At 53.1% G+C, this 19,306-nt stretch overlaps 1 protein-coding gene across 2 annotated transcripts in view; it reads right to left on the reverse strand.

Annotated features, from left to right (window-relative positions):
- Positions 1-1,148: 1,148 nt before the first annotated feature.
- CAPN5 (calpain 5) overlaps positions 1,149-19,306 on the reverse strand; it is a 70,417-nt gene continuing 52,259 nt past the window's right edge. Inside the window, exons 4-13 of one of the 2 annotated variants that reach the window (XM_077113513.1) lie at positions 14,651-14,859; positions 12,411-12,603; positions 10,885-11,078; positions 10,279-10,356; positions 9,591-9,786; positions 8,416-8,538; positions 6,897-7,093; positions 5,746-5,861; positions 5,031-5,167; positions 1,149-3,712 (exon numbers count right to left, since the gene is read on the reverse strand). In XM_077113513.1, coding sequence (XP_076969628.1) covers positions 3,530-3,712; positions 5,031-5,167; positions 5,746-5,861; positions 6,897-7,093; positions 8,416-8,538; positions 9,591-9,786; positions 10,279-10,356; positions 10,885-11,078; positions 12,411-12,603; positions 14,651-14,859 — 1,626 coding nt within the window. In that variant the 3' untranslated portion in view covers positions 1,149-3,529. The remainder of the gene's footprint in view (positions 3,713-5,030; positions 5,168-5,745; positions 5,862-6,896; positions 7,094-8,415; positions 8,539-9,590; positions 9,787-10,278; positions 10,357-10,884; positions 11,079-12,410; positions 12,604-14,650; positions 14,860-19,306) is intronic. The other variant, XM_077113512.1, reaches the window with a different exon arrangement.

Consider the following 19,306-nt stretch of genomic DNA (forward strand, 5'->3'; position numbering starts at 1 on the left):
GCTACTGTCCCTCAGAGAGCAGGGTGCCCCAGGCAGCCAGAGCGGAGCATGTTGGCCTGAGGCTCAGCCTCTGCTGGGGCCAGTTCTCTCTGACCAGACAACCCTGAAAACCCCTGACAGGAGTTGCTCTGGAGTGGACTTCCACCTGCTGGTCCTACTTAGAACCTACCCCTCCACCATCACCTCATGTCCTAACCTTTGCCAGCTGGGTGAGGCAAGTGGGGCCAGCCCTGCCCGGATGGGGAAAATGAGACCAAGAGGGGGACATGCTTGTTCCCAAGGCCATGGCCAGCAAGCTGCAGGGACAAGCACAGGATACAGGTCTGAGCACAATCCCAGGGATGGGGGCAGAGTGGTAGGAGGTGGGGAGTGGGGGTGGTCTCCAAACATCATGACAACAGCTACCATCTCTTCACACCCGCTGCATAAAGGTACCACACTGAGGTCATCCTGGCTCACTTATTTTGCCCTCATCCTCCCTTCCCCATCAGCCCAATCTAGCATGGAGTCCTATATGCTCTGCTTCCTGAATGTATCCCGTTTCTCCTCACCCAACACCCCCAACTTCCTAGCTCAAGCTGCCAGCATCCGCCAGGGCTCCCTCCACAGCCTGCTCTGGTCTCCCCACATCCACCAGCACCCACCCCCAAATCCTTCTCTTTCCACACCCCCTCCCCCAGCGTGCGCGCGCACACACACACACACACACACACACACACACACAAACGCACACACTTGCCTCCAGTTCATCCATCAGCTCAGGGCTTAGGCCCTCCCTCCCTTGCCTGAAAGACCAGGCGCCCCCAACACCCCCTCACCAATCTACTGATTATCTCCTGCGCAACGTGTGTCATGACCAGAGCCTTTGTGTCTGCCTCCCTGCCAGTCTGCAGACAGCTCCAGAGCGGAAGCTGTGTCTGGGTCTCTGCATCCCCCAGGCCTAGATCTGAGCTCAGCACAATGCCAGTCCACACAGATGGCCTGAAGGAAGGAAGGATTCCAATGACCTCAGCTCCCTGATGCACTGGCAGGCAGAAGGGTCCAAAGTGACTCCCAAGTCCTCCCTGGCCAGAGAACCGTCACCCTGGCCTGCAAGTATTCCCTCTGTCATCCCTTCCCCCCATAAGAACAGATGACACAGGAGAGTATTTCTGGGATTGCAGTAATATTTATTCCAAGAATAGAACAAATCTCCCACCCTACCTTTCGGTGAAGCCTGGGTAGGAGAGGTATGGGCTGGAGACCCCATCCCCACTTGAAATGGAGACTCCAGGGTCCCCATGAGCTGAAGGGTGCATCTGGCTAACAGAGGAGTAGCTTTCGCCACCCACCCTCCAGTCCCAGCCTGAAAGAACTACATTATCACCTGCCCAGTCCCTGGGGCCTTTGGGGACCAGGGATCTCCTCAGCAGCCAGGAACCAGCCTGGCCCACTCAGAGGGGCAGGGAACAAAAGCAGAGGTGCCAAACCGGCTCTGTGTATGGGGTGGCACCCAGCCACCAGGCTGGAGCCCACACACTCTGCCAGTGGGTCCTGGTTTGCCTTTGTAGCCCAGGTGGACACGGCTGAGCCAAGATCTCATATGTGAGCCTCAGGGACCCTCACCCGGCTCACCTGGCCCTTACCTCTCCCCTTCCTAATCAGAATTCTTCATTTGAAATAGACATTGAGAAGTGGTGATTACATGAATGTGTATATACTGGTACAAGTACAGATATACATAGAGAAAGGGATATTGTTTTGCCCTTATTCAGCACTTGTTAATAAGAGTGCTTGACAAACAAGAATCATTGGCCCCACTTTGCAGAAGGGGGAAATCGAGGCACAGGAGGTTTGAGTGACTTGCTCCTGGTCACACACCGAGTCCTGGATCTGGGCTCAGTTTTTGAGTGGAAGTCCCAGGTTGCAAGACGGAATCCTCTTCTCCCTGTTTTTCAGCTCTTGGTCCCTTACGTGGCCCAGGGCAGGACAAAGGGGTAGAATTGGCCTCGGAGCAAAGAGGCAAGTCCAAGAACCCAGCTCCTCCAGCCAGCACACTGGACCAAAACAGTGAGATACAGAGTTGAAAACTCAGATTCCCAACATGTTTTCCTAGAAAAGCCACAGGGCTTTGCATTCTTGAACCAATTGCACTTTTTCATTTGTTTCACCTGGTTTGGAAGCCCAAGGAGGGCACAGAAGAGACCCTAAGCCAGTCAGGGCTCTAACACTCAACGAGAAGTCTCTAAGAACACCGTTAGTGGCAGCCTGCACGACACCCAAATACAGGACACCCTCTCCTTCCCCTGCCTCCGGAGTTCTCCCAGATTCCCTCCTCAAGTGGAATCAAAATACACTCAGAAGACCCGAAGAACAGGAGTCCAAGAAGAATAAAGGGATTCAGGCTTTCACGGTTTTGAAAAAACCCTTTTTAAAATTGAGATTTTAAAAGAGAAAGAATACAAAACTTTGAGGACTGAAGGAACGTTTTGGTCCAGGCAGTAAGAAGAGGGCTGTGACCTCTTTGGGATGTGTTTTGGGGGGAATGTTGGCAGAGGGGCCTCTGGCTTAATGATGGATTTATCATTCTAGTGCCAACCCCAAAGGGTGACCTAACCCAGCAGGCCTGAAGACCGCCCTCACCCCACCCAGGGTCCCTTCTCCCAGGAAAATCCAGGATCTAGCAGCAGAGGGGGCCTGGGAGCAGGAGCCCGTGCCCCCCCACCCCAGTTCCCCATCCCCTCCACCTGCCTGGCCCCCAGCCCATCAAACTGGACCACCCCCTCGGACATCAGGGCAGTGATGGCAGGAGTCGCCCTTCCTGGTCACCACTGCCATCGCCTCCCCAGGGCCCTAAACCAGAAGCTGGAAATGAAATCAGTCCTGGCATGAGAAGGCAGCTGCAGCCCCTGTAGGCGTCTCCCTTTCGGACGACCGGAGAGAAGAGGCACGGTCCCAGGCGGATGCCTGGGTCTCCCAGAGCTGCTGGGGGCAGGGCCCAGCTCCACCTGAGGCCTCGTGGGCATCACTGATTCATTTGGCAAATCTCTGTGGAATGAATGGACAGGTGAGTGGGTGGGTTCAGAAAACAAACCAATGCCACCCGGACACTGTCTGAATTTCAGCCTGAGCAGGAATGCGGTAGGAGCCAGGAGTCCTTTCAAGGTAGCTAGAAAACCAGCGGGGGAACTGGGGTGGGCCTGGGACATGATGGGCAAGAATGGGGCTTGGGGACATGGCAGCTTGCGTGTAAACAAGTGACATCTTGGCACTCGGTCGGTACACAGCAGGGCCTTGGAGAAATGTCTTCAGTGGATAAGAGTCCCTCAGCAGGCTATTGTAAATCTCAGGCAAGAAGAGTCCTCCACGAGGAGGGAATGCTTTGGGGTTCTTGGGACGCTGAGGCCCAGAGAGGAGCAGAGACGTCCTGAGGTCACCCAGCAAGTCAGTGGAAAGCTGAGGAAACCCAGTGTCCTGGCACCGGGCTAGTGCCTGGCCTGGCGGGGACATGCAATGGTGGCGAGAACGGCAGAAGCCACGCAGGCAGGTGTTACACGGCCGTGAGGGAGGCGCTGCTGAGGACGCGCACAGCCACGGTGCCGGGCAGGTCGCTGGGCTGGCGGCGGCCGCGGTCCCGGAGGTGGAGGGTGTGCAGGGCCTGGAGGTTATCTGGGTCAGCCTTCAGGTGCACCTGGCCCAGGAACTCGTCTTTCAGGACACGGTGGTTCCAGATCTGGGAAGAAACAGAGGGTTGTGAGAGGGGCCGCCTCACAATCCTGGGACAGGTGCCAGGGGAGGGGACCAAGAGTACATGCCTGCAGGTGGGCGGGGGGATGGACAGGGCATTGAACGGCTGCAGAAAAGGAGCCCTGGATTGCTTCTGCTTCACCGTGAAACCTGAGCAAGGCCAGGCCCCTTCTGGAGCCTCAGTTTCCCATCTATCAAGTGGGAAGATGGCCTCAAAGCTCCCTTTCAGGTAGAAGGTTAATGGATCTGTTATCAACTCCACTCTTGACCTTGGGTGACCCTGGTCTCACAATAAGCCCCCCTGCCCTAGTTCCCCGTGAGCTCCACTGCTCACGTAAGATCCTTCCAGCCCCAACATCTATAGAACTGTGATTTGATCTAGTGGGACCCAGTGCTAAGAAAACTTGGAAAATCTACAATGGTTCTCCCAGAGTACCCAAGTGTTTGTTTACAGATGGTTTCTCACCTGGGGAGATGTTGGCCTGGGCCTGGGAAACGGAGGGCTTCCTGCTAATGAACTCAGAATCATCGTCCACCAAACGCCTTGGCCCGAGAGAGGAAGGAAGCCCCACGCCCAAGGATGCTGGCCTTGGAATCCCCTGCTCGAGGCTCTTAGGGAACAGCCACAACACACACCATCTCAGGTGGGCCCACTTAGGGGTAATTTGAGGAACAGCCACCACAGCTGTGGGGCGTGTAGGGCAAGGTCAGCAGAGAGACCACTGTCTCTGGGCCAGAGACTAAAACTGCCGGGTCTGAACCATTCCAGAGCTGGGCTAATCCCACTCACCCACCCTACAGACGGTGCTATGAGTTGAATGTGCCCCCCAAAATATGTCCAAGTCCTAACCCTTGGTCCTGTGCTTGTGGCATGACTTGGAAGTGGGTCTCTGAATTACTGGTCATGATGAGGCCAAACGGGATTAGCGTGGGCCCTGGTTCAGTACGGCTGGCGCTTAGGAGAAGAGGAGAGGAGACCGGCAGGGACACAGGGAGCTGGCGGATGTGACGCTGCCACAAACCAAGGAATGCTGGCTGCCAGCCAACACCAGAAGCCAGGAGGAAAGGAAAGATTCTTCTCTACAGGTTTCAGAGGAAGCACGGCCCTGCTGACACTCTGATTTCAGACTTCTAGGCTCCAGAACTGCAAGGTGATAAATCTCTGTGGTCAGGGGCAGAGTGAGAACCAGAAGTTGGGGTTCCAGGCTCCCTGTCAAAGGCTCTTTCACCCTGGGCCCTGCCTCTTTAAACAGGGAAGCCTGAGGCTGGAGGCCCAGGAGGGGCCCTCAGACAGGTAGGCTCACCTGGACAGTGATGGGCTGGCCCGGCTTCTTGCGGTAAAAGATGCCTTTCACGTCGTACCCAGGTGTCGAGGTGGCTTTCTGTATGGCTGAGCGGACTTTGTCCCCCTCACACTTGATGATCACATAAGAGTTAGCCCCTGGAGAGAGGGGGTGCGAGACGGGGTGAGCATAGGGGCTGGAGCAGGGCCCAGATGGGACAGATGTTTGGAGGTGAAAGGTGCCCCCTGGGCTCAGCTATTCAGAAGGGGAGACCAGAGCCTCACCTATGTCAGTGTCACCTAATTTCCAGAGACAAGCAGACCCGTAGGAGGGGGCATCCCTGGTAGTCTCTGGCCCCCAGACCTTTCCCCATGCTGTTCCCTCTGCCCAGGGCACCCTTCCCACCTTTCCCACTTCACCAGGCTAATATCTCCTCAGGCCAGAAGAGACCTACTCCTCCAGGAAGCCTTCCCTGAATGCTCCCTCCCAGAGATCTGCTCCTGCACCTGACTTCCTCACTGAGAGCAGGGCAGAGCCTGTTCCTCTCTAGATGCCCAGCATTAGCCCAGGGAGGGGCCTGGTGTGAACATCGGGAAAGATTTGTTGAATAAATGAGCAAGCACAGAAAAACTCTAGATGGCTGAATGTCTTCTGACTAGGGAAGAGGGTGGGGGGGGCACCTGCCTGGCGGGGGAGGGTCAGGGGCTTTCCAGGGGCTGGGCCAGGGCAAGCTCACCTGTTGGGGAGTCCTTGAGGCCGGCAGCCCCCAGGACGTGCACCTGTGTCACCAGCTGGGGGTAGCCGCAGAGGGAGCTCCAGCAGGAGCGGGGAGGCTCATCCAGGCGCAGCTCCCTGGTACCAGGAAGGAGAGAGGAGACGGGAAGTGATGAAGAAGGTGAGGAAGGGGTTCAAGGAGTGGGGAGGGAAGAGGAGCACTCTTCATCCAGACTCTCTCGGCCTGGACAAATTGTTCTGGGCAGTCCCCAAGCATCCAACCCCCACGGGCTTCCTGCTACTCTACACCTACCCAAGAGTGCCCGGTTCTCCCCAAAGAGAAAAGCAATTTACTGAGCATCTACTAGGTGCCAAGCCCTCTGCTGGGGTGTTAAAGGTATTGTTTCCAACCCTCACATGGCCTGGGAGATAGGTAACTGCTTTGCTCATTTTACAGATCAGGAAGCATCAGGCTCACCCACGTTTAGGAACTTGCCCCTATGGCTGGAAAGCAGTGGAGCTGGGCTGGCGGGACCCAGGCCCATGTGACTCCACCACACAAGCTGCCTCCCAGGTCTGGGCTGCACGCAGGGCCCACCCTGTCCTTCTGGGCTGCCTGCCAAGGTGGGGAAGGCAGTGCAGAACCCACAGGGATAGTTTCAGTAAAACCCACTACTAGCGAAGTAGTCTTTTGAACCCCACAGCCACCCACCCATGGGGCAGGGGATTATAAGGAACAGATGGAGCCCTGGAATCAGACAGGCTAGGTGGCCCAGTCCGACTTCACCACTAGCTGCATGACCTTGGGTCACTCCCCAAACCTCAATCCCAAATTCTCATTCGTATGTAAAATGGAGTAGCCAGGCCTTCGGCTCAGGGGTGTGGAAAGATGAAAGCAGATGGAAGGAGAGCTGCTTTATAAACTGTGAGGTGCTGCATCCACACATTCCTAGTGCTGGTCAAGGGAGGCTGCGGGAGGGGGGCAGGGGAAGGGAGAGGGGCAGGGCGGGCACTGGCGTCAGCCCAGGGAGGCTGGGGGCTCCGCGGCCCGAGCGGAACATCTCGGGGTTCTGGCTGCCCGGCCGGCCGCGCCTGCGCTGTGTGCGCTGTGCCACACCCCCCCCCCCACCACCACCGAGCCCGACCCCGAGCCACCGCGGCCCCACCCCGCACCGGCAGTCGGAGGGCACGTCGGTGAAGACGCGGAGCAGGAACTCGCCCTTGTGGCCCGCCTCGAAGGTGGTGGGGATGATGACGTAGCGACCCTCGGGCTGGTCGGTCCGCAGGAAGACGCTGCGCGAGTTGATGTAGATGGAGCTGGCGGCCTTGTGCTGCAGGCTGTGCATGCGATACTGGCGGTTCTCCTCCACCTGCAGGGCGCGGACGGGGCTGGGCTGCACGGGGCCACCCCCCGGCCACCCGCCCGTCCCCCCGCCCCGCGCCACCACGCAAAGGGCGATGGCATCCATTTATAGGAAATGTCCAGAATAGGCCAGTCTATGTGGGGGAGAGTAGATGAGTGGTTGCCCAGAGGTGGGACGGGCGTGGCTGGGGGATTGGGCCGTGGCAGCTGAGCATCAGGGATTCTTTTGGGGATGATGAAAATGTTCTAAAATTGACCGTGGTGATGGTTGCACAGTCCTGTGAATATACTAAAAGCCACTGAATTGTACCCTTTAAATGGGTGAATTGTACGGTAGGTGAATTATATCTCAATAAAGTTGTTTAAAAATAAAAAGGTTGGGTGCATGGGTGGTTCAGTGGTACAAGGCTCGCTTCCATGCCAGAGACCTGGGTTTGATTCCTGGACCACGCACGCCAAGAAAACATAATCACCAATCAATCAACCAATCAATCAATCAAAGGGCACTAGGAATCCCGCTGGTGGCAATGTCCACAGGGCCCCAAGAGTCAGAAGAGAACCACGAGTCACAGCATGCACCCATGAAACGACATCGCCAGCTGTCTTGTCACACTGGACAAAACCCAAAACAAGTGCTATAGTCACATGAGTGAAGGTCACGGCATCTCAAAGTCACAACAAAGTGTCACTGCATGTGAGAACACAATGAATGTATGTGACATGACCGAGTGCATCAAGGGCAAGTGACTCATGTGGACCAGAAGTCTATATCCTCCATGTGATTTCACCGCACTCTTGGGGCCTGACAGGCCAGTGGTGTCCCCCCATGCCAGGCCATCATCACCCAAGAAGCGTTACAAGATGCAGAGGCCTGGGGTTGCAGGCCAGCGGAGAGCCCACCTGCCTCTGTCCAGAGACCCCTCCCTCCTTCTTGTGGCCAGCAGGGCCTCCAATGGGACTTCCGGGGGCTGCCGGGCCTCAGTGGAGGAGGGGACAGGAGTCCATCTGACCTCCAGGACCTCCCAGGGCCTGTCTTGGCCACACAATCTTCCCTGTCCTTATCCCCAAACAGCCCAGGCCTGCAAGGTTTGGGGCAGAAAGAAATCAGGCTGAGAGCTACCAAAGAAGCCAGTCCCAGGCAGGTAGGGCTGTCTGCTGATGCTGCACACAGGGCCCCTGCTGCAGCAGCCCCACAGTATCAGCCTTGTGCGTCAGGGACAGCTGGGTGGTGTCGGTGACCAGGACGTTCTAGAAGATGCTCTCCCGGGCCTGGGTAGCCCCACTCCAGCTCCCTCACTCTTCTCCCAGCAGGGGCCCAGCAGGCCTCACCTTGTAGATGTCAAAGCCAATGGCCAGGTTCTCGCCCTTGCCCTCCCGACGGGTGGAACGCTTTGGCCGCTGCTGGATGCAGATCAGCACCTCATCTTCAGGCTTCTTGACATCAAAGATGTACTGCGGGAATGGCCCAGAAACAGAAACACTCAGTGAGACCATGATAAGGATGGGCTCCCTGGCTCCCAGAAGTCGGTGCTTTAAGATCCGGCTCTAGCTCAGCTACTTCCTAGCTGTGTGAGCTCAGGCAAGTCACATTATCTCTCTGAGCCTTGGTCTCCTTCATCTGGAAGAAGAGCCTAACAATTCCTATGCTGCATGAGAGTTCTGAGGATTCAATGAGATAGTGGATGTCAGCTCTGAGCCCAGTACACAGATGGTGCTCAATAAAGGCACATTAAGCAGCTGTCCCCATTTGGGTAGAGGACCACTGTGGATTGAACTATGTCCCCCCAAAAGACATGTTCATATCCTAACCTCTGGTCTTATGAATGTGACACTATTTGGAAATAGCCTCTTAGAAGATGTTATTAAAGATAAGACCACACTGAGTGGGCTCTAATCGATAAGCTGGTCCTTTTAAAGAGGGGAAATTTGGACACAGAATGAGAGGGACTTAGGTATGCCATGGATTTCTGGCCAGCCACTGCCAGCACCCCACGAACTTCAGAGGAAGCATGGCCCTGCAGATATCCTGATTCAGACCTCCAGCCTCCAGAGCTGAGATAATAAATTCCAGCTGTTTTAAGGCACCCATTTTGTGGTACTTTGCTACAGTAGCCTTAGGGAAGTAAGATAAGGATGGAGCAGTTGCCAAGGGTCACAGTCTGGCCCAATTCCCCAGGAAAAGGCAATGTTGTGCTGCCGTGGAAGGGAGGAATTGAGTCATTGGCTTGGCCTCTAAATGTCCCTGCAACTCTGGACAAGATATTCGTTCGTCCCTTGGAGCCTCAGTTTCCTCATTTTTACCATTGGCATGTCATGGGTTGGGAGCTACAGGACCAAAGAGGGGACTCAGGTGCCCATCCAACCCTCACTGTACAGGTGGGTGCACTGAGGCCCCAGGAAGGGCAGGGATGGGCCCAGGGTCACGCAGGAATCCATGGCAGGACAGTGGAGAGGACCCCCGTGGTTCTGCAGGGCGCCCGGCTGGAGACTTCACAAACACCCACCTGCGGGTTCTGGAAGAAGGTGTCCTTGTGGTTGACGCAGCCCCCGCTGCGGTTTAGCTGCGGGTCCTCGTGCTGCGTCCAGGCGCCGTGCAGCCGGGCCTCCTCCCAGGTCTTATGGATGCTCAGGTAGGACGTATTGATCAGGCGGCACTTGATGATGTCGGTGAAGTACCGGCACATGTCCTCGAATGTCATCCTGCACACGGGAGGGGTCTGAGCTGGGTCTCTCTCCTTGCCTATCCAGGGGCTACTCTGCACCCCAAGTCTAGGCTCAGTAGGTGGTGCCTCCGCGAGGCCTCCTCCTCTTCCTCTTCCCCCTCCCTACCCACTGGCATCGTGCCTGGCATTACAACCCATCACGCCCGCTGCCCTCCTGTTAACTCCCCACCTGCGGGCATCCTGGCTGACTTGCCAAGGACTTGCCCTGGGTGTCAGAGCAGCCCAGGGCCCCCTCGGGCGGGCAGAGAGCCATGGGGGTGGAAGGGTCCATTATTGCCCAATTCACTTTACAGAGAGTTTGTGTGACACCACCCAGCAAGTTGGTGATGGGGCATTTGCTTGAGTCCTTGTTCCTGACTCCAGTCTAGTGCTCCCTGCCAGGCAGGCCATCTTGCCTCCTGGGCTGCACTGCCAGGCCTACAGGAGGCCCCCCACCCACCCAGGATGCGGGCGGCACCAGCACACTCACCAGAACTCGCCATCGTCCTGCACAGTCACACCCATCTTCTCCCGCTCACTCTTGCTCACTTTCTTCCACTCCTCTGAGCTGGTGTAAAGGCCGGGGGAGGTGGGGCATCAGAGGAGGGACCCCAGCAAGGCTAACTAACATCTGTGGGTGTGTGGGGCCATGCCCAGTCCCTCTCAGAGAAGCGCTGCCTGCCCATTTCCCCAGGTAACTGTGGGTCACCACCATGCCAGGGCACTAGAGGTCTGGGAGCAAAGCTGCAGGCCAGGGGGCTCCTTCACTGGGGACCTGGGCTTCGCTCCCTACCCGGCCTCACCTGGCGCCGTAAGCGACCAGTGTCACTGCCATTCACTCACCCCTCAGGGCCTCCCTCTTGCTTTCCTCCCCTACTCCCGGGCCAGGTTGGTCTCCATGTCCTCTACGGGAATCAAGCTCGTTCCCACCTCCAGACCATGGCTCCTGAGTTCACCATCCCAAACACTGATTCCTTTCTTCTCTCTTCCTAATGTCACCCTCCCCTGCAAATCATCCAAGGCTCAGCCCCAGTGCTACCTCCTCCAGGAAGCCCACCCCCGACCTGGCATCACCTGCCCGGCTCCCCAGCCTCACGTGTCACTCCAGGGCCCGTTCCACTCCCGCTCGCCCCAGGGGTTGCGCAGGCGAATCATGTCCAGCTTCTCTGACTTGAAGAAGGCCAGCAGGCCATGGCCCAGGCGCACCTTGCGCACGTCGGTGACAGCATACGCATGGCCCTTCACCAGGCCACATGCCAGGCGGGCCTCCATGTCGGCAGCTGTCACGGCCTGTGGGACGACACAGGGGCTCAGAGAGGGAGAGTGGACTGGAACCCAGAACCAATGGGATGCGTGTTCTTGCACCTCCTGGAGGTCAGGGCTGGCACTGCAGCCCCACACCAAGGTGAGATCTTGTTCCTCTATGATTAGGTGCTCACGACCCATTACTGCCCTGTAGTAATGGGGCAGCAGTGTAGGGTAAAGGGAGCTACCTGCAGTGGGGTCAGCCCAACAAGTGCTAGAGCTGACTTGTACTGGCTCGGCTGATTGTTAAATATCCAGGAATTTTAGGAGCTGCTATTTAAAAGGTTGGTAGCTTGAAATCAATCATGTTGTAAGTATCTATACCACAGAAATGAGCAAATGCTACCTATGTCTTTTTTTTCCCCTGGAGAGCCAATTTACCAGCATGCCACTGGGTCCACCAGGTCTGGGTTCAAAATTCTGCCTTCACTTAGCACCAACTTTCTCATCTCAAAACTGGACAATTAATGAAATAAGAAGACCCTCACATACAGACTGTGCAACAGGACTAGATACACAAACTCAAAAATGGACAGCACAATAATACCTAATTGTAAAGTAATCATGTTAAAACACTGAATGAAGCCGCATCTGAGCTATAGGTTTTTTTTTTTTACTATTATTATTACTTTTATTTCTTTTCTCTATATTAACATTCTATATCTTTTTCTGTTGTGTTGCTAGTTCTTCTAAACCGATGCAAATGTACTAAGAAACAATGATCATGCATCTATGTGATGATGTTAAGAATTACTGATTGCATATGTAGAATGGTATGATTTCTAAATGTTGGGTTAATTTCTTTTTTTCCATTAATTAATAAAAAAGAAAAAAAGAAGACCCTCACGAGGACCCCAGCTCCATGTCAGCAGGCTCTTAAATGCAATTTAGTAGCCACTCAAATAACCTTATTGCAACCAAGAAAGGAAACAAATACATAAAAAATACATAGCCGCTCCCTCCCCTCTTCCGGTTGCCCCATGACTTTCAATGCTGCAATCCCCGGCTCAGGGACCCTCAGATAAACAGACACGCATCACCCCAATACAAGGTGGGTGGAAAGGGGGGACACTGGCTGGACACTGTTGGGAAGGTATTTCATAGCATAGGGACTTTAGGGCAGGGGGACCATGGCTTGTGCTGCCTAGAGGAGGGGGTTGTACCCTCCAACTGCACCCCTTTCTCCATGCAGCTGAGGCTGGATTTATGAGCTGACCTGTGCCTGGGCTCAGCCTGGGACACCGCAGCTAATGCTCATCCGAATCAGGGCCAGTTAAGGGGAGAGGCCAACTCTGGGGCCTGACTCTGTGTTCTCACCTTAATAGAGGCACTGATGAGACCTCCCCGGCTGTGCACCTTCAACACGCGCTCAAAGAGCTGATTCCTCTTGGCCTCATCATTAGCGCAGTCTCCCTCGATCAGGTCGATGGGCTCAGAAACGCCCCCGGTGAAGTCCACCAATGCGTCTGCCGTGTTGCCTCCATCCAGAGCCTGGTAACAGCCTGCCAGCCTGGGGAACGGGGAAAGAAGTCCCAGTTCAGGTTCCCCCAGCTGGTCTAGATCCTTCACTTTATAGTGGAGATTTTTGAAACTCAGAGAGGTCAAGCACACTGCTCAAGGTCACACAGCTGGCTGCAGCAGAGCCAACATTAGAACCCGGGTCCCCCCCAACAACTGTCCCAATGAATCACACCATTTTATCACTCAAATTCTTCTCACCCCTAATGGCCTGTCTTCAAAAAAATAGCTGTCCAACAATCTAGAAATTCTTCTGAAAAGCACTAAAAGTACATAGATCTTTTCGACACATAAATTCTGGATGAATGGCAATATTTATAATAATGTAACACCAGAAGTAACCTAAATATCTAACAATGGGGAATTGAGTTTTTTTTAAAAAAAAAATACTACATCTCTATCCTGTGGAACATTAAGCAGCCACTAAAAAAAGCACTGTCAAAGAATTCTCTTATGGCTAGGAAAATGCCAGGGCTTGATTGTTATATTTTAAAAAGCAATAATAAGATTCCAAGTATGTCTACAGTGTATATGTTAATTAACTAAAAAATATTTATAAGCATCTATTATGTGTAGCATATGAGGCACTAGGAACATGGCTGTGGATTCTTATTTAAATGTGTAGGAAAAGGGTTTGGGGCCTTAAAGACATATAGTGTCAATGCCAAAAGTGAGAGGCAGAATGGGATATATCACCCAATATTATTTACATAAATTAAATATATATGCCCACAAAGCTGCAACACGGATTTTGCAAGGTCAGTTCTGAACAAAAAGATACCTCAAAGAATTGGCAGTCATGGAGGGATGGGAGAGGGGCACAGACAGCCAAGGGAGGGAATGGGGTCAGAGCAGGGCAAGGCCTTGAGCAGACCATGGCAATGCTGGTTCCTGGAGCCCAGGAACCCAGTTAACTCAGATGGTGCAAGACTGGGGTGGAGGGACCCAGGGCACTGGAAGAATACGCAGGAGTATAGCAGATTTTCGTTATCTTCTTCATAGTCTTCTTCATTCTCTGACATACACTGTTATTTCTAAATAACAGACATGTATCCATTTTATAATTTAAAAAACAAATGAATGCAGAAAACAAGCAAGCCCACCCGAGGACGCTGTCCTGGAACGGTGGACAAGGGACCTGCGCCGAGGACCAGGAAGATTCAGGAACCACCAGGGGGCAGGCTTTGCTTTCTTAGGGTTCAAAATGGAACCTCCCGACATTATGTTTTCTTGGGTTTGTTTTAGATGTTGGAGTTTTTAGTTTCTCCTTTTTCTTTCATGCATGCATGCACGCACAGGTGCACACATTTTCCAAGGAGATTGGCAAGTGGTTCTGGGAGGAGGCATGGAGTGTGGCTCCCAGAGAGCTGGCTGAGCTGGCTCTGGCCCACAGGCCCTCCTGCCCCAAGCCTGTCACAGGCCTGCAGGGGCCCTGGCATGACACTGCCCTGCAGACTTCCACAGGTCAGCAAGCTTTCGCTTGTGTTCATTCTGTGCCAGACTCGGTCCTGGGCACTGACACTGGTGAGCAAAGAAAGAATGGGTGGACAACAGGACAGATGGCCACATAGATGGATGGACAAGGGGGAGCCCAGCGATCTGGGGCCCACCCTCTACACGAGGCCAGAGCTCAGAGTTTCCAAAACCCTTTCTAGTAAAAAAGACGTCTTCTGGGGGGGCGCCAGCTGGGATCTTTGGGAAAGAACCATAGACCCAAATGCAGGCCTGGCTCGGCTCCCTGGATACCCATGCACCTTAACCTCAGGCTCCTCATTATAAATGGGACTAACTGTTTATCTCCTCATGGGTTGTTGGTGAGGGTTTGACACCAGGCACTTGGAGGACCTTCAATCCTGGCCTCCCCCCTGCCCAGCAGGGGCTCAGCTGGCCATGCCTTGGTGTCAGGCTCTGAGCACACTGTCTCTGCACCGGCCCCTCTCCCCTCCGTGCCTGGGAACCCTGTAAAGGAACGTGCATGCAGGAGCCCATCAGCTGTGCCGCCCCAGCCCGGCCACCGGCCTGCCCGCCGCGGCACCTACTTGGCATAGGCCTTCTCCACTAGGGCACACCAGAATTCATTGCGGGAGTTGGAGTGACAGTAGATGAGCTGGTTGTTGACGGTGGGCAGCCGGTCGTCGATGACCACGTCCACCCACTCCCCAAAGCGCCAGAAGTGGAAGTGAAAGATGCCTGCGTAGGCATTGGGCTTCTCAGGGTCCCACTCCTGCTCCTTCCAGTCTGGAATGACCTGGAGCGAGTGCGGGAGGGGACAGGATGAAGACACATTAAGGGTCACACATGGCTTCGGGAGGAAATGGGGGTGCGGGTCTCCAGGGAGTCAAAATGGAAGGGAGCTGATGGTGGTGCCGAATATACAACTATGTGATCATCTTGTGAGCCACTGGTTGCGTACGCTGTGTGGGCTGTATGTGCATGAAGATCTCTCCATAAAAATATTTAAAAACAAACAAACAAGCAAAAAACGGGAAGGAGTAAGAGGTCAATTCCCATCTCTGCCATGAATGAATGTGGTACCTGGAGGGAATCCATCTCACCTCTGGGCCTCGGTTTCCCCATTTCTACATTGATTGGAGGCTTCCCTAGGTTCTCCCCAGCTCTATCATTCTAAGATTCACTGAGCTTCCCCCACCCCAGCTCCCACCCCCTGCCCCCCTGCTCCCCCAGGCTCTTTCTTTGTGAGGAACTCTACACCTGTTCTCCTTCCTCCTCTTTATCCAGCTACTCCCACTTTAGGATCTTTAGGGTCTATTTTCCTCCCCCAGGAAGTCCTCCCTGACTCTTCAGACTAGGCCCGGACCCCTGTCCACTGGTCACATGGCACCTGGCACTTATGCTCTGAGACGCCTACCCCAACTACAATCCAATAACTGTGACACTGTGCTCAATAACTGTCACTATCACTGGAACATCAATTCTCTGAGGACAGGGACACAGAAGTACTGGTCACTGCTAAACACACAGCATCGATCCCAGAGCCTAGCCCAGAGAAGGTGCTTAATAAGCGTGTGCTGACTGAATAAACAAATTAATAGATGCTGATTGGGAGTCTAATAATATCTACTCTTTATGGAGCATCTTGGAAATGCCAGGCACCATGCCTGTGACAGCCACAGATCATCTCGTCTAATTCTCACCACAACCCTGGAGTGGATTCCTATTACTCATTCCCATTTTACTAATGAGAAAACTAAGGCTCAGAGAGGTAAAGTGACTTTTCCAGGATTACACAGCTAGAAAATGGAAAGCCAGGATTCAAACCCAGGCCTGTCTGTTTCCAAAAAAATGAGTTCTTTATCAATATGGACTGCTCTGTGCCTGGCCCCAAGCTGGCCCTCGAGAGGCTCCCAGTCTGGCGGGAGAATAGGCACATGGGCAAAGTGCTGGGGCTAACATGAGTGCACGTGGGGCCACAGAGAGAACAGAGTTTTGGGCCCTAGCCTGGAAGGCCACCAGCAGCTGCTGAACAGGCGTCCTGCGAGCTGTCAGGGAGCACCCACCAAGGACAAATGGAGGCAACCAGGTCAGCAAGAGACGGCCAGGGAAGGGAAGATCCTGCACTGCAGCGGTGGCCAGTGGGTCCCGCCAGCGCATGGTACCAGGTGGGGCTGAGCTTCACTGGGGCCGTAGGCAGCGCTTTGGACAAACCACCCCCAGCCTGAGGGGTGTGCACCCAGGCACCCAGGATGAGGCTCCAGAGACAGATCAGTGGATATAAATCCCAGGGTCCTGTCTGTGTACACAGACATCAGCCAAAGGCGGTGTCCCAACCCCCACGCTCATGAAGGATGCGTTTGTTTATATGCCTCTTACCATCAACAGGAATGTTGGCAGAGGGAAGTACTCCCTAGTGAGACTTTCAAAACCAAGAGTATGAAAATACTAAGCATGGTGAGAGGCACTTCCACCACTAATGGAGCCTGCCGGGTACCAGGCATGAGGCAGGCCACTCACTGACTGCCCCTAACCCTTACAACACTCTTTGGAGGTGATACTATGGGAAGTTGCTGGCAGAAGACAAAGTGAGGGAGGCAGCAATCAAATCCAGGGCCCCAGAGCCCGGCCTAGAGTCTGGAACCCAGCAAGTGCTCAGAACTGGTGGTTTCTTTCCCCCCACCTCCTTGCCTCATTTTTTTTTTTAATCAACTCTGCGTTCTTTCTAAGTAAATTCCCAGGCCTGCCACTGCCCTGACCACCTCTGCTCTGCTTCCAGGTAAATGCAAGTAGGGGTTGTCACCCCACTACACAGATGGGAAGACTGAGGTCCAGAGAGGGGCAAGAAGCTGCCCAAGGCTATAGAGAGGACTCTGGCCTGAGCCATTACCTCTGCTGCAGCCCCTACCTGGGCCCCAGGCCTGCTATGCATGCTCCGGACTGCACGGGAGGCAGGAGAGGGAGGAAAAGAAGCCCTCACCGGGTGCTGGGAGGTTCTCCTGGGGCAGCGGGAAGATCATTAGCAAGAGTCAGGGCTTGGCTCTGAGCCTTCTGTGGCTCAAGAAACAACTAATGAAACTCCAGGGCCTGGAGACACAAAGTTAGAAAGCCCCAAGGACCTCAATTTCCCCTCTCTTCTGCCTCACAGAACATTGTATCCAGCTCTGAGTGGGCCCCAGGCCAGTCTTCTCACCCCACCTGCAATCAGTCAAGAAACTGAGCATAGGCAGGGTGTGACAATGTGTACACACATTAAAACCCCTTCCACACCACATCTTGTTATGCCAGAAAGCAAGGAAGCCATCAAAGCCCCCTGGGGCCATGTCAAAGGATTCAGGAATCAACCTAAGAGGTTCTCACTGTCCAAAGTCGGGCCAATCTGACTATCAATAAGAATAATAGCTGCAGTGGACTAAAACACACCAAATATGATCAAATCCACAAGATCATGATACTTACAAAATCAAATAACTAGTCACTGATGATGGATAATAGTGAATCAATTCACTATTTTGAAATTGGAAAATTAAGAGAAATAATCAAACACATATCCTGCCTATTCTATACAAATTACACTAGAAGGTAACCAAATCGTAGATGAAGGGTAGTTTCGATATGGAGAAGAATGCCAGCTAAGTATTGAATAAGAAATATTAGACTACCACTATTTTGTAAGCACTGACAAATTAATGGATTTAGGCAACAACCTTCAATGGCTTCTAACATCACAAGAAAGAGACAACTGGATATGATTTGCCTCCTGAAGCTAAATCCTAGTCTACAGGAAATGCAAGGGACAGAGGAACACGTTAAACATCACCATGAGGATGCAGTCAGCATAATCCAGACAGTGGGAAATGTCATATTTTCCACATAAGCATGACCAGGTTCTTCAACAAATAAATTGCAAGGAAAAGTAAAAAGACAAAAGAGGAACCAACCAATAGCCATCATGGACCTTTGTTTAGATCTCAGCCAACCAACCAAACTGTAAAACATGCACACACATTTATGGACATCGGTATACTTATTGAGTATTGGATGATATTACAGGATTATTTTTAAATATTTTAATTGCATGAAGGTATTATAGTCATGTTTTGTTTTCTTTAATGGGTTCTTAACCTTCAGAGAGGCATCCTGAAATACTTGGTGATGAAATGATACCTGGTCTCTGGGAAATGGAGTGTGGTACAGAGGAAACAGGATGGGCCATGGGTGACAGCTGCTGAAGTGAGGGATAGGTATGGGGGAGTTCATTAGGCTGTTCTCTCTTCTGCTGTGTTGCCTACAGTTAAAATTCCCAGGTACCACAGGACATCAGCTTCCTGGCCTGACATTCAAAGCCCTGTGGGAATGGCTTGCTAATCTTCTCAGCCTTTTCCCTGAACCCTTCCTCTTCTGGACCCCATGGAAATCTATCAGAGCCTCCCGCTGCCCCATCCCATGATGCTTCATGCCACCACATCTTCACGCAGGTAGCTAGTCTGGAAAGCCCTCCCCTTTGTTTTGTGCTGGTTTGAAAGTGTGGTGTACCCCAGAAAAGCCAAGTCCTTTTATCCTGATTTGATATTGTAGGGTGGAAACCTTTGATTACATTGTTTCCATGGAAACTGCCCCCTCAATTGTGGGTGTGGCATTTTAATTAGCTGGAGATGTGACTCTGCCCATTCAAAGTGGGTCTTGATTAGTTTACCAGAGTCCTTTGAAAGGGGAAACATCTTGAAGGAAGCTCAGACGCTTGGAGAACAGTTGCTTCAGAGTCAACACAAGACCCAGATATTTGGAGGTGCAGAAAGAAAATGCCCCTGGGGAAGCCGTTTGAAATCAGAAGCCAAAGGACCACCAGACACCAACCACACAGCTTCCCAGCTGACAGAGGTGTTCTGAATCCTTTGGCATTTCTTTAGTCAAGGTATCTTTCCCTGTATGCATTTAGTTTGTACATTTTTATGGCCTTAAAATTATAAGCTTGGGGCGGGCCGCGGTGGCTCAGCGGGCAAAGTGCTTGCCTGCTATGCCGGAGGACCTCGGTTCGATTCCCGGCCCCAGCCCATGTAACAAAAACGGAGAAACAGAATACAAGAAAATGTTTAAAAATGTTTCCCTTTCTTCCTTCTATCCTTCCTTCCTTCTCTCTGTCTTTCCTTTAAAAAAAAAAAAACTATAAGCTTGTAACTTACCAAATTCCTTTTTTAAAAGCTGTCCCATTTCTGGTATATTGCATTTCAGCAGCTTTAGTA

The sequence above is a fragment of the Tamandua tetradactyla genome, chromosome 8 (assembly GCF_023851605.1).
Source record: "Tamandua tetradactyla isolate mTamTet1 chromosome 8, mTamTet1.pri, whole genome shotgun sequence".
Lineage (NCBI taxonomy): Eukaryota > Metazoa > Chordata > Mammalia > Pilosa > Myrmecophagidae > Tamandua > Tamandua tetradactyla.